The sequence below is a fragment of the Takifugu rubripes genome, chromosome 6, assembly GCF_901000725.2.
Source record: "Takifugu rubripes chromosome 6, fTakRub1.2, whole genome shotgun sequence".
NCBI lineage: Eukaryota > Metazoa > Chordata > Actinopteri > Tetraodontiformes > Tetraodontidae > Takifugu > Takifugu rubripes.
In genome coordinates, this window is record NC_042290.1 from 11314835 (window position 1) to 11342551 (window position 27717).

The following is a 27717-nucleotide window of genomic DNA, read 5'->3' on the forward strand; positions in this document are numbered from 1 at the left end:
GACTCTGTGGTTGCTCCATCGCTGCCCCGGCGTTACGTAAGCGTATGTAAGCGTAACCCTCTTACAACGAGAAGAGATTCACGTCCTTTTTTCCCTGCTTTGATCGGGGGATTATTTATTGGTCCGCATGAAGGCAACTTCTTAAAAACCCTTCTTATGCAACAGGGATGTGAGGAAAAATAAGCATTTGAAACATCAGTTCCAAAGCGGGTTCCTGTAGATCCTCAAAATAATTCAAACGATGGCTTTTTAATGCCTGAAATCAAACTTTGAATCGTTTTGAACACGCAGACGCAGGAGGATTTCTGTCAGGATTGGTTGGCTGTGTGATTCAAAGCAATTAAAAATGCTTAAACCTTTGAAAACATCCCACGCAGGTTTCAAACTAGCAAACCCCCGACACACCACTTAGACCATCTTGTGCCCTGTAACCAGAGGAGGAACCTCGGAGGCTGTTTGGCGAAGACGCTAACGGCAGGCAGAGAGAATTCTGGGAGATTTTTGTTGCAATATTCAAAATACTAAGGTGAGCATAGATGGAAACGTTGCTGAAACATTGTCTGTGAGAGCAAAGATGAAGCTGCCTGCAGAGGCACTGCAGTGAGGGGGGGTGGGGGTGGGGGGGAGAGAGAGCGAGCGAGCAAGGGAGGGAGGAGAGAAAGAGATGGGGGTGGGCAAACAAAATTAGCCACACGCATAAGGAGGGAGGCAGAGAGGAAGAGCGTGAGAGTGCATGTGTGTGAAAACAGTGCGCATGTGTCACTGCGAGGCAGACCGACAGAGAGAGAGGAGGAATGAACGGCGGTGAGAGGAGAGACACCAGCAGAGGAGACAGAAAGAGGGTGTAGAGAGAGACACCTGAAGACCAGGCAGAGAGAGAGAGAGAGAGAGAGAGAGAGGACGGAGGACAGAGAGGCTCAGGTGATGGAACTGGCTGAATGATTGCAGAGGCAGAGGGATTAAGACGCCACAGCTCAGAGGAGAAAGGCTGGACGAGTGAAGGACAAAGGCAGCGAGATGAGGGGAGGAGAGCAAAGATGGATGCAGCCTTGAGACGTGACGCATCCACCTTGTAACGGGCTCCTCCATCTTACGTCTCCATGTTTTCCTCCCTGCGTCGCCGCTGCTGCCGCCGCTGCTGCTGCGGGCCGCTCGGACCTCGACATTCAGATGGACAGCGGAGAGCATCCTCCCACCAGTGAGACGCCTCCTCAACAAAGAGGCTGAGCGGCTCATCACATCAGGAACCAGACAGGAGCAAGATCTGGAACCAGAACCACAGAGGTGAGTACGCCAGACCTTGTTGTGGTGTCCATCTTCATCTTTGGTGCCTCCATGATTCAGCTGCGATGGTTTTTATCAGTCTGGGTTACAAACCGGCATCTGTGGCTTTTGTTGTTTGTGAGAGAAGCAGCCACAAAGGTGACACAACACGCGCTGCCGTTTACATGCTGGTTGCATCACGGGCATCCATTTTGCAAACAGACAGAAGAAGAGGCGCCCACGCACGCGCGCAGATGCATGAATGAAGACGCACACGCGTGAGAGCTCTGTGCTGTCGCACAATCTTCGTGTCTGTGGCGGAGGCGTGAGGACGTGTGCGCTGATGGAGGCTTAAGTTATGACATTTGACAGATGGGTGGAGGCAGGGGCAGGTGTGTGTGTTGGTGGTGGGGGTGGGGGGGGCTGTCTGTTCTGTAGCAGTCAGCACAGGCATCTCCAGCCCGACCATCCATCGGCGCTGCGGTGAGCGTGCTGACGGCTACACCATGCTGTGATTGCATAACTGCCCCTGAACGCCCGCCCCTCCCTCCCGCTGTATCTGCTCCCTTTCACACGCGCAGCCCAAATCTGTCGGCCACTTCGGCCTGATCCCATGGCCCCTTTCTCCTCTCCCAACACCCACCGTGACGTCTGTTCCCGCCTCGCCTTCACAAGAATCAATGGCTGGCATCAACGGGGGTCCGACTGTTGTCGAGGAGTGGAACGTTCCCCCAGAATTCTCCCGTTTCCAGGCAGAACTGGGTCTCTGTTTATGGTTCCTCTGCTTCTGTTGCTGAGGCGGACCAGAACAAAGGCTGCGATGAGCTGCGAGGGGAAAATGGCCGATGTCTGCTGTGACTGACGGGGGGCTGAACAGGAAGGGCAACAATAACATCAAACTGCTGTTGTTTGTGGGCTAATCGCAGCTTAATGGACAGACTGTAAATAGAAGATTCAGGGCTAAACCTGCACATTCTGTGCATGTGCAACAGAGCCGTGACCACAACGCCACCGATCCTAAGTGAGACCAGAAAATGTTACTGTGAATCTGGGGATTTATCCTCACGTCAACGCGTTACGTAACCTAAGCAACAACATGAAATAACCCCACCGGTTTAAGTAGAGACGCTTCCTTCTTGTTTACCAGCTCAGGCAGGAGCGCGGACGCACATCCCAACATAGCGGGCGCGCCTGACACACTGCCGGTAGGTGCTCAGACAAAGGTCCGGCCTGTTGTCTGCTGCCCGGAGCCACGTGGACGGAGCAGCGCACGGACACATTCCCGTGGAGGGAACAATACAGCACGGAAGGGCAGACGAGGAGTCAGACCGGGGTTCATCCGGGGCACAGTGCCCTTCTCCCGCTGCCCAGGTGGAATCCATCCTGATCATGACAACCTGGGCGGCGTGCGCGCACGTGTGTGTGCGCGTGAGGGCGCGCGGTGGGAGTTTTGAGACGATAAGAATGTTCTGGGCTGGTGTTTTGTCAGTTTAATCAGTCAGAGATAAATTTCTCCTGATGGATGTCTTTGGGAACGTTCTCCTCGCCGTCTCATATCTGCTCGTTATCATTTTGTTTGCGCGTCCTCTGGAATGTGAAGGGTGGTGCCGAGCACAGGAGGTGCTCCCGGGACTTCTAGGAGGTGCACGTGAGGAATTTGCTGCTCCTCTTCCTCCTCCTGCTTGTGACGGTCAAATGCCTCTCGTGTTTTCATTAGGGCAGCGATTCCTCTGGGGGGGGGGGGGGTGCACGGATGCAAAAGTGCAACGTCGGGGCCGCTGCAGCACTGTGCTAACATGGTGGGGGGGTAGGAGACGAGCCCCCTTACGTAAGAGAACCGGGGCCCCTGCCGGCATCTGCAGTCTGCATCAGTTATCAGCTCTTTTCAGAGCACTGCCACCAAATTAGTGGGTAATTTTAGCCGTCTGAGCTCCTCGTGAGGCCTGGATTCTTTATCTGCTCCGCTCCAGAACCGTCTGCTCTCTCGCAGTGTTTATATCCACCAAATATTCCATCGTCTGAGCAAGTAAAAAGACGCTAGTCGGATTAGTTGCTGTTGAGTTTCCATCCGTCGCACCTGTGACTGCTACAAAATATAGTGAATTAGCTGTAAATCATCATCATTCCTGCTCCAATTTGAACCTTTATCGGCTCAATAAACTCAACCTAAAGGCACAAAGTCAGACTCCTGCAGTGAAATAACCACAAATCTGAAACATCAAATAATAAAGATATAATATGATATTAACCATGCCACATATGGGAAATATTCTTAAACGTCATGATGTCATTTAAGTAGAAATACACGTAAATTATCCAAAAACTGGTTTAAAAATGCAAAGATCTAAATGAGAACTCATCATAATCACAAGAAACTGACTATTATGGTTGTTTTTGAAATGACTCTCCTAAAGAAACATATTCAGACAAGTGCTGGATGGATAAACAACATCCTGATATTCCCGTCTCCAACGCGTCTGCACACACGCGGCCTTTGCACAAGAACGCAGTTATTTTGGGAGGAGAGCCGGAGGAGTGGGAGATCCAGGCCCGTTTGTCAGGTGAGGAGACGATAAAAGAGCAGGAAGTGGTCCAAAAAAGGCACCGCGTCACGTGAACGCACCGGGAGGGTCGATCCAATTCACTGTGAGTCTTCAACATGGGGGAGGAAACCATTGAGAGGCGCACAGATAGACCCGAAATAGAAGGCAGCAGCAGCACTAAGCTCTCTCTCACTCTCTCTCTCTCTCTCTCTCTCTCTCACTCTCTCTCTCTCTCTCTCTCTCTCTCACTCTCTCTCTCTCTCTCTCTCTCTCTCTCTCACTCTCTCACTCTCTCTCTCTCTCTCTCTCTCTCTCTCTCTCTCTCTCTCTCTCTCTCTCTCTCACTCTCTCACTCTCTCTCGCACACGCACCATGTAGGTCACCTCCTCTGCTCAGTTTTTTCCCCTCTAATGAATCATCGCTGCTGGGAGCTGTGCACAGAATGAAAGATGTGTCATCCTCCCTCCATTTCGCTGTTTGTTCGAAGGCTTTTGTCTCGGTCAAAGTTAGAGCCCACACACAGAAGGACGCTCGCCCTCGACAGCAGCGCGTTCCCACTCACGCTGACGCAAACGCAGTCACAAAAACAGGAAGTGCCACAAAAGATGCCCGTGGTTGTTCTTCTCTACAGCTACAGAAGCAGAATGAATATGTAGAAATGAGCCACATCGGTCTCATTAGGCCGTCAAAGGCCGGGCACAGACTGGTCGGGTGCACGTTATGCACGACAAGGCTGGACGGGTTTCCATGGAAACGGAAACACAGGAGGGACAGAAGTAGAAAAAGCTTTGGTTTCAGACTGGAAAAATGACTTTTTCATTTGAAAGATGTTTTTTTCAGCCCTGGAACCTGTATTGTTTATGAATATTTGTGATGTTTCCACAGGTGGAACCAGAGGAGGACTCGGGTCCAGACCAGCACAACGCCAGCCTGCAAGACTGCAAGTCCAGAACCAAATCCCTCCCACTGCTGAGGAGCCCTTCCAGAAGGTTTTAGGACAGACGTCCTCTCTCGAGCGTGTCAACAATCCACCTCGGGGGTCACGGGGAGGTCACCGGCCCAGACTGGACGAGGAGCAGTCACAAAGACTGGAGGTCGTTCTTCCTGTCTCACACGCTTGAGTTGGCAGAAACCACGCCCACAGGCCAAAACAGGAAGTTACATTTAGGTGAAACACATGTCACTGCTGGAACGGCAGGGGTTTCCTCGGCAGGCCCCGGGACACGGCTTGGGACACTACCGGACCACCCCAGCGGCCCCAGCACACGCAGCGGTTCTGCAGCGGTTCTGCCGTTACCGTGTGCGAGCCTGATCACTGTTGACACTGAGGACAACTAATATTTGTGCTGAACTGAACTGTCTTTGTGTGTGTTTTGCACAAGTGAATAAGAACACACAACGCACAACTTGAGCCACCGACACCAGTCGCTAAGCTGCAGTCAAAGAGCTGAGAGAAAAGCCCACCAGAGGGGGGACATGGAGGCAACCATTCGTCCTCACGTCCCGTCCAATGGCTGAGCAGTTCTTCTCCTCCAGTCCAGAACCAGGCAGGAGCCTCCAGAACCGATAAACGCCGCAGCCCCTCTCGCTTCCGTCCACCTCCCGATCCGTGCGAATGTCCTGCCTCAGGCGTCCACCTGTGACCATCCCCATGGACACCGTCAAGATCATTCAGTCGGAGAAGTTCCCCCGAGAGTGTCCCGCGCCCGTCACCCAGCCGCGCTTCGCCCCGCCCCCCCGGGTGGCGTGGGACGGCGGCGGCGAGGGCGAGATCATCGTCAACCAGGCCTGCAGCGACCTGACCCTGGACATGGCGGGATCGCCCCGGCCGATGGTGCCCCAGGTGGCGCCGGTGCTGCGCCGGGACCCCAGCTTCCTGGCGCCGCGCAAAACCAGTGCCAACGAAATCTGCTACCACCAGTTCCACTACAAGATGGAGGACGTGATAGTCAACCAGTACGTGCTGCGCTCCGCCTCCACCTCCTCGTCCACCTCCTCCTCCTCCTCCTCGTCCTCCTCCTCCGGACCGGTGATGCCCTGCGAGCCCCTGGACTGCCCCACCTGCGGCCACACCTACAACTTCACGGGCAAGCGTCCTCGCATCCTGTCCTGCCTGCACTCGGTGTGCGAGGAGTGCCTGCAGATCCTCTACGAGTCCTGTCCCAAGTACAAGTTCATCTCCTGCCCCACCTGCCGACGCGAAACGGTGCTGTTCACCGACTACGGCCTGGCTGCCCTGGCCATCAACACCAGCATCCTGAGCCGTTTGCCCGCCGACCCCAACGGGCCCGTCCAGTGGGGAGGGGACGCCGACCGCAGCTGCTATCAGACTGTGCGCCAGTACTGCCAGTCGGCCTGTACCTGCCACATCGCCAACCCTTTGTCCACCTGTGGCATCATGTAGACGAGGAAGGAGGGAGGCTGCAGGCATGACTCGACGCTGGCCTCCCCCCGCCATCACAACGTGTATAAGCTATACCCTCGCTGCCAACACCCCCCCCCCCCCCCCCCCCCCCGTCGTACACATACAATAAATAAATCCCTCCACAGATGTTATCTCTATATATTTAATAGCACAGATGGATACTGTGTGGGACTAATGGATGCTGTCAGTTGAATAAATAGTATATAAATGTATTTTATGTATGGACCGGACTCCTATTCACCCTTTTTCATTTGGTTGGATGTGTTTGTCATTGACATCTCTTTACATGGGAATGCCAGGGGAGGATTATCCCCCCCAACCTAGGTGAATAAAGAATAAATAAATGATTAAAGAGACTCTGCCTGCACTTCTTATCCAGCAGAGAGCAGAATCCTTTCATTATTTACACCAGTGCGCCGTAAAAATAGAAGCGTTTCAGCCTTAAAGGGGCGGTTTACCCAGGAACCAGATATTATTGATTTTTTTCCCCTCCAGACTTGATAATGCGAACGTCGGGACCCATTATGGACTTTAAAACCATAATAATTACACCACATTTACTCTAAGTCATCCCCCTTCAGTGTCGCCTCATCAAGCAAGAGCAGCATTAGCATTAGCATCAGAGCTTAGTGGCCTCATTCGTGTGCTATTTTTATTATTTAAGGACACAAAAGTCAAGCTAATCAAGCTTTGTAGACATAAGATTAGCACAATAAAGGAGCTGGCAGAAGTCGTGCTGCATTTTTACTTCTTTTGAGGTAGAATTTGAATGTATCCTTGCAAATAGCATTTAGAAAAGGATTTTACAATAGTTTGTGCCAACAAACCTTATAAGGTTAATTATTTGTTCATGACATCAGATTTCACTTTAACTAGAGCCCGTCTCTATTTATTCATTTATTTATTCCAGATGTGAAACAATATAATAATCAAAGTTCTCATCCATGACACACAGCATTCGGGCATTTGATCCAAATGAAGCTCATTTCCTCCCCGACAACAGAAGAAATCCTAATATTTAACACAAAGACCGTACGCGGCAGCTTCTCTCCTCGGTTTCAAGTTTGTTTCCTCATAAATAAAAAGGGGGAGTCGAGCAGCTCCGCCAGCTGTTTAATGAAACGTCCGTCTCCACGGTTCACGCAGGCTTGGTTTTCCTCCTGAACAGCTGGCTCAGCCGCAGCCCCTGTTTCCCCTCCGCCGGCTGCATCTGCTGCCTGGGTGAAACATTCATGAAGCAGAGCTGAAGCCGCCGCACGAAGCTGGTTCAGAGGAGGCCGGAGCACAAAGGACAAAATGTGCAGGAGGAACAGGCTGAAAGGGAACGCCGGCCAAGCTTCTGCTGTGCGTTAGAGCCGGACCGCTGCGTCGGCGTGGCCGACCGCCACGGGGAAGCGGCTCCGTGCACGCTTTCAGCGGCTCCGTGCACGCTTTCAGCAGCTCCGTGCACGCTTTCAGCCTGCTCCTCCTGCAGCCTACAGAGGGGAAATGAAGGCTCACCTCTTCACGTCCCTCAGGACTGAAAGATTTCTGGTCAAAGACCTGATTTTGGAGTTCCAGCTCCGGCTGAGAGTGTCCCTCTTCTCAACATCAGCTCCCTAAACAATTAAAAACACACACATTTGTTGGAGCAGGACGATAAATCATATTTAAACTCAAACTTTAGGCATCCTTTAGAGGAGTGAACCACGTGTTTGCACCTGCTTTTCCAGGTCTTTATCCGTCTCCATCAGCAGGTCATCCGTACTCAGATGCTGCCCCCTGCAGCCTGCATCCTTCATCCCTACAACAAGAGCAGAATCACCAAACTGTTTAATCATGTTCCTAATAACGTTATTTTCTGTGTTTAGAAGCGGTGCCTTCATCTCTCCTGGTTTCTTCTCCACAGGGTTTGTCTTGATTCTGATTCTGCTCATGTGTTTCACCTGTGTCCCACTGACTCCGCCCTCCCCGTGTGCTTGTGCAGCCTGTCTCCCAGCAGGTGACCAGATCAGCAGAACCACTCAAATCCAACCTTCCGCCCCCCGACAGGTGAGTTCGGACTCACTCAGGTGCAACGTGGCGACGTTTGCGTCTGACGCCGATCTCTGCCTGAAGTGTCTGTGGGGGGGTCTCTGAAGCCTCCTCTCAACGGGACTCCTCTCTTGGCTTTGGTCTTCCAGCCTTTGACCCGTAGAGTCGGCAGCTCCGGAGTCAGTCTGGCAGGAGTCGGAGCCCTGAAACGGAGCCAAGACAGACAGGAGTCCTCACCTGAGGCGACGCCGCCCTCAGGCTACAGCACGCCATCAGTGCCGCCAAGTTTCTAAAGCCGACCTGGAGCGACGCCTTCACGGTGGCCTCCTCCTGGCTCACCTCCTCCTGGCTCACCTCCACTTCCTGGTGCTCCTGCAGGCCACTCCTCCCCCGCTGCAAGGCCCGCTTGTGCCTCTGTTGGTCGGCAAACTCTTCCAACATCTGGCAAACGTGCTCCAGGTAACAGAGTCCAGGACTCAGGCCGTTGGCCCCCTCCTCACTCAGGTCCTGCAGGTCATTGGAGAGGAGACTACAGGTGTTATTGCTCACCACCTGTGTAAACAGGTATCCTCATTGCTTCAGCTCAGTGACCTCAGATCTGCCGTAGAACATATATTTACATTTACATACTTTCTAGGTGAAACGTCTTGATTTTAGCTTCAGGCGCTTGTTGTTAAATATGATGTGATACTGGAGACCCAAAGCATGCAAACTCAGATCTATCCGGCTAATATGCTAAAGATCTGCAGATTTAGCATATGTGGGAGCAGGTGGCTCCCAGCCTGGAGGTGGGACTCATGTTGGGATACATTTATATCAATAAACACAACATCATTTCACACTTTAGATGAATTAGTCGACCTGTTTGGGCAGAAAATCTAGACTGACATTTGAGCTGGATACACAGCACCTGCTCAGGGTCGGGCTCACGAGGATCGAGTGTCATGTAATTAAGAGGAGGATAAAGTGTAATTAAAGGTCATTAGTTTGTCAACCAGAAAATTCACTTTGTATCCTTCAAAGCAGGAAATCAAAGACGCACACCCAAACGCTAAAAATAGAAATGAGAAGCTAATTAGAAGCTGCCTGATTTCACCTCCGAGCATCTTCATGTGTTTAACAATGCAGCCGTCATTTATCTGATATCAATGACAGAAATGGCCCACTTGCGTCCCCGCATCATTGCTCTCATACCCGCGGGCGTCGAGTCACCTGGGCAGACTGGTTTATGATCCCGTGCTCGTGACGGCCTGCGCGCATAATGACGAGCCTCATAAGCCGTGTCGCAACGCCAGTCAAAACAAAGGCCTCCGTACGCTCCTGAGGCTTTCTTCACAAGACCAGGCGTGTCGCTGCGGAACTGGTCCCCAAGGAGAGCAAACAGACCCATTGTGGGTGAAACGCCAGCGGAGCCCACGGTCACGCTCGGTGGAGGTCTGATTTGTGCGCTAACGTGCTAATTAGGGCGCTAAACAGAAATTTGGGGCCAAAAACCTTCTCACCTCTAATTTTCTCTGGAAGGTCAGCGTGTCAGAGGTGACAGACGACCATCTGTGGCGAGTTAGCCTCATGGGCTCTGAAGGGTTAAACATCCTCCTCAGGTCAGGTCGGTCTGACCTTTGACCCCTCATTGACTCTGCGTGGTGCCGTAGATGCGCCCGGGAATGCCTCCCGTGTGTCTCCGCCGCTGTCAGACACTCCGGTTTGTTGTTGAGGTGTTTAGAATGACTCCTCTCGAGCGCTGCCTCCACCCTCTGGTGCAAGAGGGCCGAGTGGTCCCGGGCGCCGCCGGGGGGGAGGCATGGCGAGAACGGGTTGGGCGGCGAAGGGCAGGAGAGGCGAGAAGGCTCCGAAGCTCTTTCTGGCGTGAATCCGTCCAGCTCAGCGTTGTCCATGGAGACGGAGCTGGAGGTGGTGCTCGCCATCTCCACCCCTGAGTCCACCGATTCGGAGCGCGGGTTTGTGGGAGGCGATGAAGCGGCCTCGCCATTATCTCCCAGTAGCTCCGAGTAGGAGCATTGGCCTTCCTCAGTTACCCAGGCCTCCATGAGGTTTCCAAAGCTCCTGTACAGGTTCATCTCCAGGCGCGGCCCTGAGCTGTCTGTGCGCGCCGGGATCGAGGCTACAACTGAACCGGTGCGTGCAGATTTCAGAATATCTCCTGTTGGTTGGCCACGCCCACCCTGAGCATCGGTCCTGTCGCAGCGCGAAGGTGCACGTTCGTACCTGCCGCTGGATCCTGGGACGAAGCGGTGAATCACCTGCAGCTCCGACACGCTGGATTAGTTATCGAATAAAAATAACCCGCATATTTGTGCTGCGGGCGACTTCCGGCTGAGACTTGCCGGTGCTGCAGTGGAATTCTGGGAATCCACAGACGCACGTTCAAGAAACGTTGAAATTGTAAACTTTATTTCGTCATTTCGGCTCCGATGTTCCGTAAGGAATGTCAGGAATGGACACGCCTGTGATCTGACCTCATCTGTACACTCAGTAGGTGAACCGTGGAAGGATCCAGTCCCACATCCGGGAATCTGTCTGTACTTCCATAATGACCAAATTAGTGGTTTTATTCATATCAGAATATCGAAGTTACTCTGTTATCAGAGTGACAACGCCTCATGTGTTCATCTTCATAAGTTTTCTCCTGCATATTCCGCTGTCATTGTCAGTGGCCTAATTACACCAGCGGCCACCAGGGGTCAGTAACGAGCATGACAACTGAAAGGTAATCAGGTTTCTCAGTCTTCATTTTTTAAATATTAGGCATAAACTAAAAATAAAAGAAATCCGAAGCAAGATTTAACTTGATATTTCGTAAATATCAAATGCAAAAAAATGCAGAATTAAAATGTTCCTTCCATAACTCGTTCCTGGAGCCTCACTGTTACCTTTTGGTTCGAAGAACATTGTTTTTATTCTTTTGGAATCTTTAAATTCGTAAAATAGTCGAAGTTCTTACTGGGTGTATGTTTTTTTTCAGGTCATAAAGGACGTTTCTCTTGCTTTATGTAAGTGTTACAACCGGGCAGCGATCCAGTTTAGGAAGAAGTGTTAAAAGAATCCAATTGTTCGAGCGTCACGCACAGACCGGTGAGTTCAGTGTTTGTAGCGTCTTTTGTTTAAACAGGACGAATATCTGTGAAGAGACTCATGCTTCAACTTGCAATATTAAACTGCTTCCACCTCAGAGGCTGTCACATTTGAAAAGGAACTGAACTCTTTGATAAACAGTCTTTATTAACAGACTTTGATTGTCACCGTGGATTTAGAGGAGATGTTTTCGGGAGGAATTATCTCACATTATTGCAGTTCTATTTGCTCTTCCGACCAAGACGCGACAAACATGTAAATACCTGAAACGTCCACCAGGTGGCTCCGTTCAGCAACCGCACAATCGACACAAGGAGATGGAGAGTTTTACAAATCATTTCAAATATTGGCGCCAGAAAATGGCCGAAAAATCTACAGCTATAAAAACACTGAGAGAAAGAGAGAACCACATCATCTTTCAGCACACATGCACGGTAAAATCCATGCTCGGGAGAATGGACGTTAAACATCAGTCGGCCCGTCGCTGGTGTGACACTAAAGTTCCTCAACGGCTTGTGTTGCACCTACAGATTAAATATAGTAGAGGAATTAGAACAGTCTACAGCTCGGGCAGCAGGAGAGGCGACTATTTACAGGCAGCACATATGCAAACAGTTAAACGGGCCCACGTTTATCAAGCTAACGAGGAACTGAGCCTCATTTATCATGGCTTCATTTTACACACACAAAATCTCCCAGATAAAGCTACGAGTCAGAAGACTCGCCAGCGCCCCCTCTGGTGGGAGGGCAACTGGCGACACAAGCTAATTTCCAGACCTTTTCAGGTCTTTGCTGCATGAAAGGAGCTGGTGACATCACCAACATGGGCGGCAGCTTTGCATCCCAGATAAAATAGACTTTCAGAGCAGCCACGTGTGGTCATTTCCACAGTATCTGCCCAAACAGAGGGCCGTCCCTGACTGGCTGCTAAGTTACCCCCAGCCGTTGTTGGTGGCCAAAGATCAACATCAGTTCATTTCAAAGTGGGCCGCTCACGAAAGACTGGATTAATACGGGAATCATGCAAATGACTTGTTTTACTGTTACAGTGACCCTCGTCCATCTGTCCTCGCGCACAGACGGCTTTTGTCCCTGTCCGGGTGGGCGCCTTTAAGCTTGATGGTCCTGATGGATTGGACCAGCATCCCCACCTGTGCTCGGTCCAAACGCAGCCACTCGGACGGTCGTTTGGACCTGAAAAGCAACAATAAATCGTCAAGATGAGGAATGAGGAACGGAGGCGAGCTGGTGGCTCCTAATGTACCTCCGGCTCTGTGCTCCAGTGTGGCTCTGGAGAACCGTCTCACTCCTGGAGGAGGAGTGGGCTCCTCCGAACAGCTTGGCCCAGCGACGTCCACCCTGATGTGGACTCTCGGCCTGGACACACGCTGACGCACTCAGGCTCTCTGGCTCCTTCTCTCCCCTCTGTTCATCTTGCCTGCTGCACATGCTGATTTGAGACCAGTTGTCAGCATTGCTGCAGTCCTCCTCCTCATGCATCGGGCCCCACTCTGGAATAGGAGCCAGCCTCGGGCTCCTCCTGGACTGCCTCTCCTCACCCTGAGACCCGGGAGACTCCTGGTGCGGACTGACCCCCTGCTGGGCAGCTGGCTGCCCTCCGTGGTCACGCGCTGCCTTTTTGTCGGCTTGCAGTAGCGGCCAGCTGGTCACCAGGAGGGCCGAGCACGGCGGAGGCGGAGACGCGCCCTCGTCCGAGCACAGCTGTCTGTTGCGCAACAGGCGGGGCTCCAGGAGCAGGTTGAGGTCAAAGGGCAACACGGAGAGCGGCTGCAGCAGAAGCAACAGCTCCTGAAACAAGGGCTGACACTGACCCAGCGACATGGACATGAAGCCCCAGGAATGGTAGTTGGCCGTTACCACGTCTGCGGAGAGGGTTATGGGATGGAATGAAGCGATGCTGGAGTTTACCGTGGCAAAGAGGTCAAACTTCAGGAGAACCAAGCTCTAGTTTTATGGTTTTATTAGTCATTACAGTTGCTCGAATAAGAACGAGGAGGTCAGGGGCAAGTCAGATTTGTGTGTTGTTGCCTAGCAACAACTCAAGCAGCACACGTCTTTTATTTTTGCAGAACAGCCCACATGTTGCATCCTCCCAACACGTTTTGTCTGATGAGGCTCTGCCAGGTTCTGCCCCCCCGACCCATGACTGTACTCACCTGTTTGACTGTGGAGGTGATCGAGCCAGAACTCCAACACTCTCAGGCTGAAAGAGAGCAAAGGAGCGTGTTAGCGGCCGGGTTAGCCTTCCCGAGCCTCACCTGTGTTGTGGCACGCGTCTTTACTTCAGCAGGCCCATGAGGAAGGCTCTCAGTCTCATGCAGTGCGTGGAGAGCTGCGGACACATCCGGATTTTACACACCAGCCTGTGGAGGACTTTTGTGGAGGGACCTGGAGTGGGACAAAAAGGCTTCCAGTACCGTCTGATAAACAAGTAGGAAGAGTCTGGTGACATTTACCAGTTCTGGTAGAGACTTCCACAACGCTCCAGGGGTGATTGCGCCTCTGACCTATGATGAGATCCAGCTTGTGATCCCTGAGGCCGTCTTCCAGGATGTTCTGGATGGAAGGACACAAATGTTCCAGGACCAAACCAGCAATCGTGGGGCTGCAGGAGCTGTTGCCCAGTCGCATCTGAGGCCGAAGGAGAGATGAAGCATTCATTCTTCAAATCTAGGCAACATGGCTGCGGTACCTTTCCGTGTCTGTGTTTGGAGGCATCAGACCTTCTCGTCGGGGTCTCTGCTGCTGCCAAAGTGTGTCATGATCAAATCCACGGCGCGACTCACAGACCTGAGCAAACCTGGAGGCAGAAGCAGACGCTGCGTTTCATGCTCTCAGACTGTTAAACATGCTAACAAGCAAACACGGTTTTAGGGGTTTTTTTGCAGTCGGGACCAAAAAAGAAATACTGAGTGATGGGTTCATTTTCACAGCGCAGGAATGGAAATGTGACGGAGAAGCGGGGATGAAAGAGCGCGCGTTCCCTTTCAGCGGCAGTCCTCGCCGACTCTCTTTCTTCATCTCGCGCTCGCTAGCCCCTGCAAATGTCACGGCGAATTCCTCATGCGGGCTGATGCAGCCTGCAGGGCCGCATCACGCTGGCTGTTTCGCAACGGCAGGCGTCGCCGCCACTGATTATCTGCTTCCAAATGCACCGCTTTGCCCTCGCAACAAGGTGAGGAGGTGCTTCTGTGAAGCGTCTACGTGCTGTGTCGGCCCCGGCTGTCACACAGGCACAGTTACCCGGCAGAAGCCTCGGCCAATCCCAAGCAGCCAGAGTTAAAAATAGGTCATGTTTGAGAGGAAGCCCCTTCGGGGTATTGAAGGCACTGCTGCATAACAGCTCATCATGGTGAGTAGACAAACCAACCCGGGGACGCGGAGCTGCCGCTGCTGTTGCCGGGTGACGTGACGTGGTCTCACCTCTCCTCTGAAGGTGGCTGATAGACAGGGACTCGTAGGAGGCGTCCGGCGAGGGGCAGGAGTCCGCGGGCAGTTGGTCGCTCAGGGCGACCGACTCGCTGGGTTGACTCGTCCCGCCAGAGGCAGCGAAGGACAGCAGGGAGCTCAGAGACGGCAGGGGGGCCATAGAGGATAAGGCAGCTGTAAAACTGCCGTGAAAAAAGCCCGAATCTGCTGCGGGGGCGGCCCTGGGGGGCAGCAGGGGGCGCTGTTCGGGCTTTAAGTGATGGCTTGGAGCAGATATGGGTAAAGTGGGAGGCGTCTGGGAGAAGAGGGAGGGATAACAGGTGTGGGTGTGGGCTCCACGGAACGCACCGGTGTAGTTTGGTTTAGGGGTGAGGTTATTAAGGTCCTGGTAGGTGGGGATTTTAACGAGGGTGGGCCGATTTGGGGGCGGAGTCAGAGTTACATGGACTCCTGAATGTGGGCTCGTGTCCTCTGGCGCCTGGACGGGTTTTCCTCTGGCGTGACTTGTCTCCACGCTGCGTTTTGATGTGCACGGGCTGAGCCGCGCTGGGAACCTGCTGGACTGGCTCCAGGTGTGTCTGCGCCCACACCACTCTGGACTGGGCGTGCCGCTGGAGCAGGAGTCGGAGCTGGATGGAGGCTCCAGGAAGACCGGGTAATGGCTCCCCATCGGTGAGAGCTGAAGAGAAGAGAAGCAGCGACTCCGTTTGCCCTTGAATTTGGAGCCTGGTTGGGAGGTGCTGACCCTCTGGCTCTTCTGATTCATGTACTGTTCCAGGAGGCAGCCAACCTGCGGAGCCTCTGGGGGGCCACCGGGAACCAGGACAAAAGGCTGGATGGGCAGTGAGGTTGGCCTCTGAGGTTTGCTGTTGCTCTTTGCTTCATTTCCCAGTAAATTAGCTCCTGAAAGGGAAGCAGACAACAATGGGAACGATTGCAGAATCACAGCTAACGCCTGAAACTCAAGAAACATCCTCATCTTCACCTTCTGCACCAGCATCCCGACGCTCCCGGTCCACAAACACAACCTGCGTTGCTGCGAAGCTTGTGCTGCTTTCTGGGCTTTCCTGGCCTGTGCACAGTGAAAAGTGTGTGCCAGAGACATTTGGGAGGCTCTCTGTGTGTTTCTGCTTGCAGGGGGCCTTCAGAGTGGAGGCGGCGTCCGTCTGGTGATCGTGGATCCCAGAGCATTCCGAGGAGATCCGCTTCTCCTTTGGTTGATCCTCCTGACAGAGAGAGACGCAATGGACCAGTTTAGGTGTTTGCAACATAATCACATGGAAACGTTTAGAAACCCAAAAGCCCCGTTACCCTCTTGAGGTCTTTGGCACGTCCCGCTTTGTTCTGGTCAAAAAAGTGGTTCTCTGCGGTTATGCAGGGGCTACCCTTGACCTGGCCCTCAGGACAGCTGGTGCTGCTGGACCAAGCCGGGCTGGGAGACTGGGATGACAGGTCACAAGTCACAAGCTTGTAGTACTTCTGGTTTGTCCCTATGGCCAAGGAGACCTGGTTCTGGAGGCAGGCGTTCAGGTCTGACAGCTCCAGTGAGGACAGACCCTGGGGGAGCGCTTCGCTGGAGTAAAGATTGCAGTTTGAATCGAGACCTGGAGGGGACCAGCAGGGCGTGGAGGGAGACGTGTCCTCCTGCCTGGCTGGAGAAACTGGTTGTAGGCTGAGGAACACGGAGCCCTCAGAGGACTCCGAGGGACGAAGGGCGGGACTGATGAGATCATGGGGCGTGGCGGGGTTGTTGCTCCGGTTGTAGATGGTGCAGAAGTTCACCAGGATGCCGTCGGAGCTGTTGCAGGACGAGTCGCTGCGCGGGTCCGACTCTGGGGATCTCCGGTGTTGGCCGTGGATGCAGAAGGACCCGCGACCCGTCAGTCCGCCGGAGTCCTCTGGAGGCCGATCGCTCTGGTATGAATACTGCTGGTTGGGCTGGGACCACCCCTGGTCCCCGTCAGGACCCAAGACCGTCCCTTCGCTCATCCAGTCGGTGTCCCCGTGCTCCTGGGACAGCTGATACCTCTCAGCCACCATCCTGGTGGTCAGAGGCCAGTTGGAGTTCCCTTGCAGCACGAAGGCCGAGTCCTCGCGGTACTTGTGTAAATTACCGCCGTCGCTGTCGTCGTCCTCCTCGTCATCCATCTCCGAGTTGGGGAGGAAGGAGTTGTGGGATCGAGCGGCGCCCCTGGCGCCGGGGTTCTCCTTCAGCTGGGAGCTGGTCTCCTCGGGCGAGGAGGTGGAGTCGTACCTGCCGCTGCTGTCGCTGCCCCCCTCCTCCTCCCCCCGGTCCTCATTAAGGCTACAATAGCTGCTGGAAAACTGCCGCCTGCCGCCCGAGAAGGCGTGATCCCGATTGAGCGAGTCTTGTTCCGGAAGCGACACGGCCCGGGTCAGCCCCACGGAGAACAGCCGGCCGGGCCGTTTGGCCGAGCCGCAGAGGGCCTGAACAGGAAGTTGCCAGGTGGGAAGTGGGACTACAGGGAAGCTGCAGGCGATCAGGGTGTCCCCTGAGAGACCAGATGCTCCTATCATGCTGCTGGAAGACGACGGGCCCTGGAAACCGTCTCCATCTCCCTAAAATAAATCCCGAAAAACACAATTAACCAGGATAATGGTGTGAGGATGGGCTTTGTGATCTGGATGATGAGGAGCTTGATTCCCAACCTCACAGCTCTTCCTCGCTGTGACAGACCTCTCCCCCCCCCCCCCCAGCCTCGCCTCTCCCTCCCCAGGGAGCTAATTACAGATTTTGTTTTGTGAGGGGAGAGAGATCTGCTGTAAGATCCCAACAGGACGGAATAATATGAAAACAAGAGACACAGCGGAGGGCTGCCTGTCTTCCCTGGTCTTCAGCTTCTGGACGAAGCGCCACCATCCAGTCGACCATTAACGCCCCCCGCCCACCCCCCCCAGCGCCGCCTGGGCCAACCAGCGTCTCCCACTCAGCTGCTCTGTAACTAGGGCAGCTGCACTGCAGAGACGCTCCAGGAAAACACACTTTTAACTCCTTTCCAACACATTCTGAAGCCGGAAACAATCATGTTAAAAAATGAGAGTAATAACAATAAATCCTCCCTCAGGAAGGTCTGCGCCTTTCATAATTAAACAGGCACAACCCCCCCCAAATGACTCCATTTAAAATTTACATTGTCTGTAATAATTAAGGTTGCTGGGATACCAACCTGCCCCCTTTACTTATATCAGAGGAGAAACACTGGATGTTTTAAACCAAAGGTTCAATTCTTCTCCATCAAAATCCTCCAAACTCCCTTCAAGGGTCGCGTTAACGAGGACACAGCTTTTAATTCCTCCCTAATGATTTCACAGATTTGGATTTTTGACTTTCTATCTTTAAAAAAAAAAAGATAACGGCAGCGTTTGATCTAATAATGTCTGATTGGTTATTTTTAAAACCGGTTTCGACAGATTGCGTAACTCGTGTTTGCTCTCGGCACCTTTGATGGAGCGAATCAGAACATTTGGGTTCTAAATGTGTGTGTGCGCGTGTGTGCGTGTGTGTGTGGGGGGGGGGGGGAAGACGCAAGTTCAGCTCCGAAAGTAGGCCAGCGTGTCTGCACAGTCAGGTCAGACAGCACCGACGCACGACTACTGGAACCACTGGACGGACTGGGAGCGTGCACGGCGTCAAAAGTTGCATTGGAAACTCTGAGACGTGATTTGACCCGAGCATCGCGCGTGCACAGAGGAAGGCGTGTGCGCAGCACTGAACAGGACCCGTGCGTGTGATCAAAAGCCGCACACGCGCCCAGCAAACCTCCGCGTGGAGACGGGAAGCTGGTTTTATGGGACAGATTCGGTGGCGGGTCCAGCCCCGTCCAGGTGATCCAAACGTCCACGCGCTTTGCTGAGAACCATGCACACACTGACATGTGACGCCACACACGCACGAGAAAGCTGGTATTTCTGCCGTACTCACCCGAGACGCGCTTATCAAATCCAATGTTCGGGGTTTGTTGTCCGTCACCGCGCGCAGTGAGCCCGGTGCATCACCGAGGGTCCGGACCGGAGACACAGCCCCCCCACCTCCCCCCGCATGCGCCTGCTCGGCCCCGGGGGCTTGTGACGTCACAGCGGAACTAGCCAATGAGGGGGAGCGTGCAGCTTTCATAATTAAAGAGCGGAGATGATAGAAATAAACATGAGTGAGGGCGACAGAAATGAGGAGAGTTCATTAGTGGTTGCTTTTACTTTTGTTCTACTTCAGTCTGGCCGATTAGAAATGTGTCTTTTGTCTCTCAAGGGGATATTGGAGCTAGTTTCATCTTAACTCATCCTGATATTTCGGAGAAATCCTTTCGTGTTAAGACTTTAATACGTTAATCTTTAACATTTCTATAATTCTTCACTATTGTTTAGTGTGCTGCTGCGCCCTCCAGTGGTCAGAGTGGGAACTACTCCAGCCATTTTTGAAACTGATTATTTTCTTAAAAGAAAATGTCATTAATCAGTTTCGATTACCTGTAACTAAAGCCTATATAATATGTAAAATGCAAATGTTATCCTCTGTATGACACAGAATCTGTTATATAATATAAATAACAGTTAAAACTCATTAATTCAAACTTCAGACAGCTTCTCTGCTTTCCTCCATAAACCTTAACTGGTAATTAATAAATAAATATGCAACATCAACTGTGACCCCCTTTTTTAACTCAACATTTTTTAGATTTTAATAGAAAAAAAGCTTATTTTCCTCTGCTCTCAATTCTCTTTCACTCAGTCAAAAACAAAATATGGACGATACAACCTCAACCAGAATAACACACCTGAGTATTTACACACTTTACATTATGTACAAATAAATATATAAAAACAACATGAACCAACAAAGTCAGCATGAACAATTATATTTTCTTTTTAAAAAAAACAAAAAAAACATGCAGATTCACACAGCTAACTGCTGAAAATCAATATTACTGAAGATGAGTGTGTATTTATGGCTTTGTTTTGCTGCAGTGCAGATTTAGATCAGATTACAGCAGCTGTACGCGTACAGTCTGTTTGATAAGGTTTTGAAAAAGTCACCGAGCCCCGTCCTGGGGTCGTTCCACAAGGTCGTGTTTTGATGGCTGCAGGGTCTCCGTCTGACTTCCGTCCCTCCTCTTCATGTGGATCAATAGAAGGAGCAGATATTCTTCCTGTAAAACGAACAGGGAACAGCCTTAGGCCATGGTGCGCAGCAGGATTCCAGTGGGAAACAAGTGAACCTGGAAATCCTGGAAAGTCCTGGAGAACTCTTTGCCACTGTACCTGCAGTATTTGGTGCCGCACTCCGAGTGCTCCCTGCAGCTGGCGCCCAGAGGCTTCATGCTGTTCCAGCGCCACAGCAGCGAGCGCTTGGTCCTCAGCAGCAGGCCGTTCCAGTCGTCAGGGAGCGGCAGCGACGCGACCTGCGGAGGGAGCGGGCGACGGGTGAGCAGCGGGGCGAGGGAAGGAGCGCGACTCCGGCTGCCTGAGCTGATCCTACCTGAGCGGCGCAGACGAGCGTCAGCAGCAGAGAGGCCAGGATGATCCTTTCCTGAAGAGTCCTCATGACGTGTCCACACCAGTGGCGGCGCTGAGGCGAGAGGCTGAGGCGAGAGGCTGATGTGTTGATCCTCGGCCCCTCTATTAAAGCTTTTAATCGTGCGGGGAGGAGTCGGCGGGCTGGCAGCTTCTTGATTTATTCCCCTGTTTGTGCCATAAATGACTGTTGATCACTAATGAAACACTCTCCAGTTTTATCTCCACGGCTGAGGTCAAAGGTTATCGGCCTTCAGCCAAAGTACACTTTAACCGGGTAATTAAGGACAACTCCACGTCAGTGGTATGTGGCCGCAGCGCGACGCATCCTGTGTTTCTATTTTAAACCTTTGTTGTAAATAAAAGTCAGGTTTGACCTCCTGACCTCGAGGGTGGCGTGATGCGCTCACGCCTCAGCTGGAAGATGAGGAACGTTCAGAGGGGAGTTTCTCAACAACCAGTGAGTAAACAGGCGGAAAATTGAGCTTCGGACCGGGAATTGAGCTTTATTCTGTCTGGACTTACGGTTTACACATGTATAAATGCTAAGCTACGCTAATCACCACCAGTTTCATCTTTAGCCTTTATGCTAGTTTGTAGTTTGGGTTTTGCTGACTCATCAGATTAAATGTGCAGGGGTGTGTCGCTGTGTGAGCGTAAGTGTTTTATAACAACTTTGACTGATAAAACAGGACTGTCAGATGCATCGGAGGGTGTTGACATGGCGAGACCAACGCAGTAAATTCTGGAACCTAAGAAAAGCCCAGAACAGGACAGGAAGCAGCTTCATTGTTTTAAAAGCAGATTTATGACCTCCTCTGAGGGTGTCAACAGACAGGGACAAAATTACAATTAGTACAATTAGCTTTTAACACACACACACAAACACACACTCTTTACATCAACATGACTTCCCCCCTCGGAAACCTCCCCTTATACTGTGCGGCTGAAGGATTCGGGATTAAAGTGATCCATCATTCTTAATGATTTCTGCTGGATCCTGAAACCAAATCGATTAAAAGAGGGAATCGAGTTTCTGTTTTTAGAAAAATGAGGAGCTGGAAAAGTGGCGTCAGCGACTTTTAAAAAGATTTGTTAATGAGCCTCAACATGAGGCTCAAATAAGCACAAGATTTAAAAAAAAAAAACACATTCCATCAACGTTTCTTCATCACATCCTTCCTCTCACACAAACTGGTTTAATTACATCAGTGTCAAGGTTTTACTGGTTAAAACCAGAAAGTAGCCATAACCTTCCTGCTTTCAGCATCATCGCCTCTTATTCTGTAACAAATGCAAACTTTTTTAAAAAGAAGCTTCCGAATCTAGCAACGATGGACACGGGGGATTCTGCTCCGTCCTGCTGGCTTGGCCGCGCGTGCGATCTGAAGCCCAGTCGTGTTGCCATGGCGGCGGCTTCATCTGGGATGGCGCCTTAAGAGGAGAGCAGCGGCTGTCGCTCCGCAGCGGTGCTCTGGGAGACAAAAGCAGGCCTGGCGTCAGGAATTCAACCAGCAACCCCGGCCGACGGACGGACGGACGCGTCTTACCGACGGGAGCTTCTGTCGACACATCAGGAACACAAAAACCAGCCCCAGGAGGAAGCCCAGGCCGATCAGCATGAAGGGAACCTGGACGACCACTTCCTGCACCCTGACCACCCCCTGCAGCTTCTGCGCCGCGTCGTCGTCCACTAAGGCGCTCTGAGAGGAGACGAGGAGCATTTGAACACACAGAAGGGGCTCGTGTGTGTGTGTGTGTGGGTGTGTGTGTGTGTGTGGGTGTGTGGGCGGGTGTGTGTGGGTGTGTGTACCTCATTGAGGTAAACTACAGGAAAGATCAGCGTCCGCACGTCTCCCGTTTCACTGTAAGAGAAATCAATTTCCTCACAGTGAAACCTGACAGTGTGGTAACCAGCACAACCAGTGCACGGCCGACCCGGGACACTCCGGCGTGCGTGCACGGTGACCGCAGCGTACACCTGTAGCCGTGGGTGATAACAGCGGGTTTCTCACCCGGGTGCCAAACACATGCGTAACGTCCAAAAGTCCCTTCCTGCTGATGATGGTGGCACCGGCTCCTTACTGGCAACCGGGAAGAAAGGAGCAACGGTGACGAAGGCGAGGAGGCAAATACCTGTAGTGGGGGAGTTTCTCCACGTGCACGTTGACCTGGAGCCGCTTGGCCGCCCGCAGGACCACGCCGGTGAGCTGTAAACAGGAGTTTTCATTTGGTGAAAAGGTTCAGTGGCTTTGCTGTAATGTTGAGGGTTTATTTCCCCCAGGAGGCAGTAAAGGGAGCGGCTTTGCCCCTGGGAGACCTGCTGCCCTATAGTAACCCCCCAGCAGGGGGTCTGGGCGGTGGCCACGGGTCCATAAATGTCAGGCCCTGCTCCTGACGCCATGTCAGCCTCAGCTGTGCCAGATCTGTGGATATTCTCTCCCTCCTGAACAAACACTCATTTCTCTCAAAGTCTAACTGCTGTTTGGAGTCCTGCTTAATCATTTATTCTGTTCACTGTGACCCGTCTTTGACCCGCTAAAAAGGTTTTTGCACCTCTTCCTGCACGAGGAGCAGGTCAGATTATTCCGATTATTCATGAAATGAAGTGATACGAAACAGTGATCAATAGAGGCAGAGGTCACCAGAGGTCACCGGTGGCTCCTGGAAGTGTTGAGATGTTTTCTCAGTCTGCTCCTTTTACGGAGGGTTTACATGATTATTGCCTGATAAGGTCCGATAAGCCTCACCAGAGCTTATCTTTGGTGACAGCTCCGTTCCAGGTACCTCAGCCATCAGGCTGGGTGGGAATGCTGCGTCACAGCGCCACCTGGTGGGAAACAGGGAGTCTGCCCACCAGCCACAGCCTGGAATGGAAAGAACCTCGGCAGAAGACGTGAGAGAAAGTTTGGACTTTCCTACCGGGTTGACATCGATGGTCGTCTGGTGCTGCTCCTTGTTGGGCTTCATCCCAAAAACGGCTTCCACGAACTTCTCCTCGGCCTGGTAGAAGTGGGGCGAAGACAGGACGATGGGAGCTCCTGAACGCACCACAGAGTCAGGTCAGAGGCAGAAGGGGGGCCGTCTGATTATTACTGAAGTCTGACGCTGCCCCCCCCCCCCCCCCCCCCCCCCCACCTTGTTTACACGTGCTGACGTCCAGCAGCCCAGAACCGGGGCAGTTCCCCAGCGGCACACAGAAGCCGGCGTTGGCGGTGGTATTGCCGAACACCTCGCTGGGGGGGCTGAAGCGGTACGCGGGGATCCCCTTCACCACCACGTCCTCCTCATAGATGGCATACAGGGACCTACCAGGCAGAGCCCGACACCCCGGTACCGGTAATTATTCTACTCTGTGCGCGTGCGGCTTGTTGGGAGCATTTACAGGAAGTTCACGCAACACAAAACACATTTAAATCCAGCGTCAACGAGCCGGAACTCAACCAACGCCGCGCCGCCAGGCTAACGTGCTAATGCTAACCGTGACCTGCTCACCGGCACATGTCAGAGGAGAAGATGTAGAGCATCTCGTCTTTGGTGATGACCGGGTGGAAGGAGGCGCCGATGGTTCCGTTGATCATGTTGCACTCGGCGGTCGACCACCAGTTCAGCGAGCTGCGCGTGCCCACACACACACACACACACACGCGCGCGCGCGCGTCGGTTATTTAAGGGAAACGTGGGTGTTTCACGACATTAAAACGACGTCACCTTTCCCCGTTCCACGTATCCACTCTGGCAAAGTCTCGGTAGTTTAGTTCCCCGGTGAAGAAGACGTACTGACCGTCGTTGGAAGCGTTGCTCTGTGAGGGAAACCCAACAGGGACGGAGCGTTAATCCAAGAACCCGCCGGAGGCTTCGGGAACACGTGATAATACCGATAATACTGAGACCTTGTAGAAGAGCCCAAACACGTCATCCAGCTGAGGCTGAAATTTCTGGAGGGATGCGAGCAGGTCGTCTTGGTAACCCCACAGCAGCTCTCCCACCGTGCGGGTGGTGAAGAGACCGACACCCAACGTCCTCATGTAGGCGGACACCAGATTGGCGAGAAAAACATTCTGGAACTTCTTCATCACCGTCTGCAGAGGTCAAGATGAAATCCTTGATAAACCAAACTGTGAATTTAAAGGTAAATTGTGGTCGGTTTTGGGTCTCTCACCACCGCAGGGATGTTGATGGTCCTGATGAGGTCGCTTTCTGGACCTCGGGACATTTCCGGCTGAAATATGTAGGTCTTTGTGTTGACGGCCGCCACTTTGGTGCCGTTTTCCTGGAAGGCGACCTCCTCCATAGGCCGGTACTCCCTGCACAGACAAACATGGCACCAGGCTGAAAGCCGGAGTTACAGCAGAAGGATGAAACGCATCTTGGGAGGCGCTCAAACCGCCCCAGTTAAAGCGAGGCCGAAGTTCCTGTTCTTGATCTTTGACTGTGACCTTTGACTTTTTGGACCTTGCCAGATGTATTTCTCGACTGTTTCCTGATTTCCCTGGGCAGCAGTTGTCACGACCTGTGTTTTTCTGTTTGATTCGCCCTTCTGTCCGCTCTCCAAACTGGGTTAATTGTTGGCCATGTGGTTCTGATCCCCCCCCCCCCCCCCCGTATCTGAAACTCCTGAGTGTCAGATTAGCAGATGCTGCGAGATGTCCTTCCTCTTGTCAGCACTCACGTGCTGCGTCGGCATCACTCTGTCTTTTCTGTCCTCACATGTCTTCCTTAATTTTGGTGTCCACCTTCCTCTCTCGTCCACAGCCTCGCTCCCTTTGACTGTATCGTTAAGCTTCCAGTTGTGCCGCCTCAGTGTTTCCTTTCACACTTGCTTTTCCTTGCAATCACCTTCTGTGTGGGGGTGTAACTCTGCCCATCTCAGCCTTAACTTGATAGTGATCCCAGATTTGAGTGTTTGTTGAATTTGTCGGTTTTTTCTTTGGGACCCCGAGTGTTTCGCTCACCTGTACGTATAGGGGCCGACCTCCACCACAGCAGGCCTTTCCCCACTCAGCACCTCCAGAGGATTGGTCACATTAAAGAAGTAGAACTGCATGTAGATGTGGGCTGGGGGGTTCTCCCAGGCCTCAAACGCATCGGTGTCATTCTTCAAAACCACTTCCTATGAAGACAAAGATGAAAAGTAGCTTCATTTGATCACATTACATCGTTTACATCATGACATTTGTCACAATGGCCATTATTGATTTAACAGTGACGATGGCACAGCGAGGCGCAGCTAATAAGGTAATTATTTTATCATATAATACATTTTAAACATACCAGTGCAAGTGGAACATTCTGATCCGATCTAATCTCTGTAATCATGCTTACAGCAGACTTATTACACAGTAATTAACTCCTAAGGAAGGGAAATAAATGAGACCAATCTTTTGTTCGGTAGCACATCGTTTATTGATTAGTCCCCAGAACAGACTGCGACCACCTCAGATTGACACTTACCTTTTCAACCATCGAGTGTACAAAGCGTGGAAACACTTTAGACAACACCAAAGAAATGCCCGCAACTAAAAGGAGTATAGAAACAACTCCGAGGGTGTAAGTGCAGCATCGTTTCATGGTGACAGAGCAGACGGAGCCGTTTCTGTCACCGACTTCTCCCTCTGCTCCGTTTTGTTTTGATGACACAGGAACTCGCCCGATGACACACGCGAACGTTGGCTGCATTTCCGGAATAAACAAGTTATCTGTCGGCACTTCCGCTTTCGGCGACTCGGGTCGCTTCCTGGCGAGTATAACTAAGAACAAATCCTACCAAAACACATCTTAATACATTGTAATCCGAATATTTTAACGATTGTGATGATAAATGTTATAAAGGGTTAACAAAGACATCAATATGTTAAACAGGCTTTTAATTACATTCCTCGAACGTTAAGGCGGAGATATCTATCTTGGTTTAAGGAGTCTTTGTTTTAGTCACATGACAGGAACTAATTAACATTGTTCTTTAGTGTGTATATACACGCACAGTAGTTTGATTATACTGATGCGATTATGAGAAATTCATGCCGTTATTCTGTCGGTACATACAGAATATAGGCTAAGTGTTGCGACAACAGACGTATAAAAATGGCATAGTTTTAAATTTATACACGAAAACAGCGACGAGTACTTATGACGTTGAAATGAATCAATATAGAAAATTAAATATAACTTAACGACACACAATCTTTAGGATAAGATTATAAACCCAAATAGAGTGTTCGTGTTATCTTGTGCAAACATGGTGGAGTCTTATTTGTATGCAGCAGAAATCAGTGGTCCCTGGTTCCTGTATTTGTCATATAGGAGAGAAAGAAAGAGCAAATACGTGCACGGCTCATTGTTGTGCACAGCAGATTTGAGGGCGGATTATCTGAGCGGAAAAGTAGCCACAAAGAATTTAGACTGATTTTATTGCTTCAGCAAATATGTCGGACTGCTTTTGTCAAATCTAACATTTGTTATTACACCTCATGTAGGAGGGTGTATTTGAGGGGCAAGGGAATTAAATGCTTAACTACACGACAGTTTAGGAACAGAAATGCTTTATCAGTCCAAGAAAAGGGAATTATATTCTTTTTTTTGTAAATAACAGTAAAGTAAAATTAAAAAAGAAAGAAAGAATAAATTAGTGACATATGTATAATACTATCATGTTTTCTTGGTGAATTTATCATATGGGCGCTTATAAGAACCAGAAGTGTAGTATATATTATAACCACTAGATGGCGCACCTTCCGAATTTTTGGCTGACGGGCAAGTAAACGAGCGGAGCCGTGAAGTTTGTTGAATAAATGATCTAATGTCGATGACTGAACAAATATCTGTCAATCTGTGTTCTCTCTCTTCTCTTCCTGCGGTTAAGTAATTAATGATATGAAAGCCGCAAACCCAAATTAAATTAGATTAAATCAGCTGCATGTGTCCGACAGCCTGAGAACCGTTTCTATGTTTTATAATCTTAACTTTTCAACTACAGCTCAGACATGCTCCAACACGCACAGGCTTTATTATCCTGCTGCTGAATCACACATGAACACGACACATCTGAATGTTTCTCAATCATAAGGATGATTCATTCAAATTCCAGAGTACAACTTTTGTGTTTATTCCAAGAAGTTGGGGGGGAAGAAAGTGAGTAAAACTCCAAAAAGATAAGTAGTGGAATGTGTGTTTTTATACTTGTAGACGAAATAATTTATAAATCTGTTCAGGAAAAGCATTTGCTATGTGTAAAAAGCTGCAGATCCGTTTAATTTAAGATGATTTATGCCACATACAAATCAGCTGACTATGTTTTTGGCCTCCCAGAATTCAGAAGTCGACATTTTTCCTCTTAGAACAGTTTCCTCTGGCTTTAAATACCCAAATGTCGAAGATGACAGTCCCGGTCTTGAATTCAGA

The 27717-nt window shown here is 51.3% G+C and overlaps 5 protein-coding genes across 8 annotated transcripts; 1 reads left to right on the forward strand and 4 right to left on the reverse strand.

Moving 5' to 3' along the window:
* The first annotated feature begins 704 nt into the window (after positions 1–704).
* Positions 705–6584, forward strand: rnf208 (ring finger protein 208). The gene is made up of 2 exons (XM_011604960.2): positions 705–1284; positions 4692–6584. Exon 2 carries the CDS (start codon positions 5422–5424, stop codon positions 6208–6210), a length of 789 nt encoding a protein of 262 aa, XP_011603262.2. The 5' UTR covers positions 705–1284; positions 4692–5421; the 3' UTR covers positions 6211–6584.
* Positions 6585–6797: 213 nt separating this feature from the next.
* On the reverse strand, positions 6798–10737 carry LOC105416588 (uncharacterized). 3 transcript variants are annotated; one of them, XM_011604963.2, is made up of 6 exons: positions 9747–10737; positions 8545–8751; positions 8279–8447; positions 7932–8014; positions 7732–7829; positions 6798–7448 (listed from the first exon to the last, which is right to left on the reverse strand). In XM_011604963.2, exons 1-6 carry the CDS (start codon positions 10320–10322, stop codon positions 7370–7372), a joined length of 1212 nt encoding a protein of 403 aa, XP_011603265.2. In that variant the 5' UTR covers positions 10323–10737; the 3' UTR covers positions 6798–7369. The 3 variants fall into 3 exon arrangements, with proteins under 3 accessions (XP_011603265.2, XP_011603267.2, XP_011603268.2); XM_011604965.2 differs by having other exon boundaries at positions 8584–8751; positions 9747–10733; XM_011604966.2 differs by having other exon boundaries at positions 8599–8751; positions 9747–10731.
* Positions 9979–18937, reverse strand: LOC105416590 (iporin). 2 transcript variants are annotated; one of them, XR_003888719.1, is made up of 11 exons: positions 18731–18937; positions 16099–17367; positions 15773–16013; positions 14782–15690; positions 14082–14158; positions 13815–13989; positions 13641–13746; positions 13515–13561; positions 12602–13220; positions 11601–12531; positions 9979–10105 (listed from the first exon to the last, which is right to left on the reverse strand). XR_003888719.1 is itself a non-coding variant. In XM_029837456.1 (10 exons), the coding sequence occupies exons 1-10, from the start codon at positions 18920–18922 to the stop codon at positions 12381–12383; spliced, it is 3786 nt and encodes a 1261-aa protein (XP_029693316.1). In that variant the 5' UTR covers positions 18923–18937; the 3' UTR covers positions 11161–12380. The 2 variants fall into 2 exon arrangements, 1 of the variants encoding a protein (XP_029693316.1); XM_029837456.1 differs by lacking the exon at positions 9979–10105 and having other exon boundaries at positions 11161–12531.
* Positions 18938–19645: 708 nt separating this feature from the next.
* LOC105416587 (liver-expressed antimicrobial peptide 2) lies at positions 19646–20553 on the reverse strand. Its single transcript, XM_011604959.2, has 3 exons — positions 20282–20553; positions 20065–20204; positions 19646–19952 (listed from the first exon to the last, which is right to left on the reverse strand). The coding sequence occupies exons 1-3, from the start codon at positions 20345–20347 to the stop codon at positions 19928–19930; spliced, it is 231 nt and encodes a 76-aa protein (XP_011603261.1). The 5' UTR covers positions 20348–20553; the 3' UTR covers positions 19646–19927.
* A 548-nt stretch (positions 20554–21101) lies between these two features.
* On the reverse strand, positions 21102–25972 carry scarb2c (scavenger receptor class B, member 2c). Its single transcript, XM_011604958.2, has 12 exons — positions 25771–25972; positions 25272–25429; positions 24479–24623; positions 24210–24398; positions 24028–24119; positions 23812–23931; positions 23455–23624; positions 23239–23357; positions 22453–22526; positions 22130–22181; positions 21867–22019; positions 21102–21790 (listed from the first exon to the last, which is right to left on the reverse strand). Exons 1-12 carry the CDS (start codon positions 25885–25887, stop codon positions 21752–21754), a joined length of 1428 nt encoding a protein of 475 aa, XP_011603260.2. The 5' UTR covers positions 25888–25972; the 3' UTR covers positions 21102–21751.
* Positions 25973–27717: the final 1745 nt, after the last annotated feature.

What these genes read in the sequence shown, in the direction of transcription:
- LOC105416588 (XM_011604963.2), bottom strand. Translation starts at nt 10,322, where the DNA reads ATGAACCTGTACAGGAGCTTTGGAAACCTCATGGAGGCCTGGGTAACT. An exon ending in CCTTCCAGAGAAAATTAGAG is followed by an intron (nt 8,752 to 9,746) that starts GTGAGAAGGTTT and finishes AATGACCTGCAG; the next exon opens with GACCTGAGTGAGGAGGGGGC. An exon ending in GTCCTGAGGGACGTGAAGAG is followed by an intron (nt 7,449 to 7,731) that starts GTGAGCCTTCAT and finishes TGTTTCACCCAG; the next exon opens with GCAGCAGATGCAGCCGGCGG.
- rnf208 (XM_011604960.2), top strand. Translation starts at nt 5,422, where the DNA reads ATGTCCTGCCTCAGGCGTCCACCTGTGACCATCCCCATGGACACCGTC.
- LOC105416587 (XM_011604959.2), bottom strand. Translation starts at nt 20,347, where the DNA reads ATGAGGACTCTTCAGGAAAGGATCATCCTGGCCTCTCTGCTGCTGACG. An exon ending in CGCTCGTCTGCGCCGCTCAG is followed by an intron (nt 20,205 to 20,281) that starts GTAGGATCAGCT and finishes CTCCCTCCGCAG; the next exon opens with GTCGCGTCGCTGCCGCTCCC. An exon ending in TGCGGCACCAAATACTGCAG is followed by an intron (nt 19,953 to 20,064) that starts GTACAGTGGCAA and finishes TTCGTTTTACAG; the next exon opens with GAAGAATATCTGCTCCTTCT.
- LOC105416590 (XM_029837456.1), bottom strand. Translation starts at nt 18,922, where the DNA reads ATGAAAGCTGCACGCTCCCCCTCATTGGCTAGTTCCGCTGTGACGTCA. An exon ending in GCAGAGACCCCGACGAGAAG is followed by an intron (nt 13,990 to 14,081) that starts GTCTGATGCCTC and finishes CTTCGGCCTCAG; the next exon opens with ATGCGACTGGGCAACAGCTC. An exon ending in TTCCTCATGGGCCTGCTGAA is followed by an intron (nt 13,562 to 13,640) that starts GTAAAGACGCGT and finishes GCTCTCTTTCAG; the next exon opens with CCTGAGAGTGTTGGAGTTCT.
- scarb2c (XM_011604958.2), bottom strand. Translation starts at nt 25,887, where the DNA reads ATGAAACGATGCTGCACTTACACCCTCGGAGTTGTTTCTATACTCCTT. An exon ending in CGACCATCGATGTCAACCCG is followed by an intron (nt 22,527 to 23,238) that starts GTAGGAAAGTCC and finishes TCCTGTTTACAG; the next exon opens with CTCACCGGCGTGGTCCTGCG. An exon ending in GAGAAACTCCCCCACTACAG is followed by an intron (nt 22,182 to 22,452) that starts GTATTTGCCTCC and finishes TTTCTCTTACAG; the next exon opens with TGAAACGGGAGACGTGCGGA.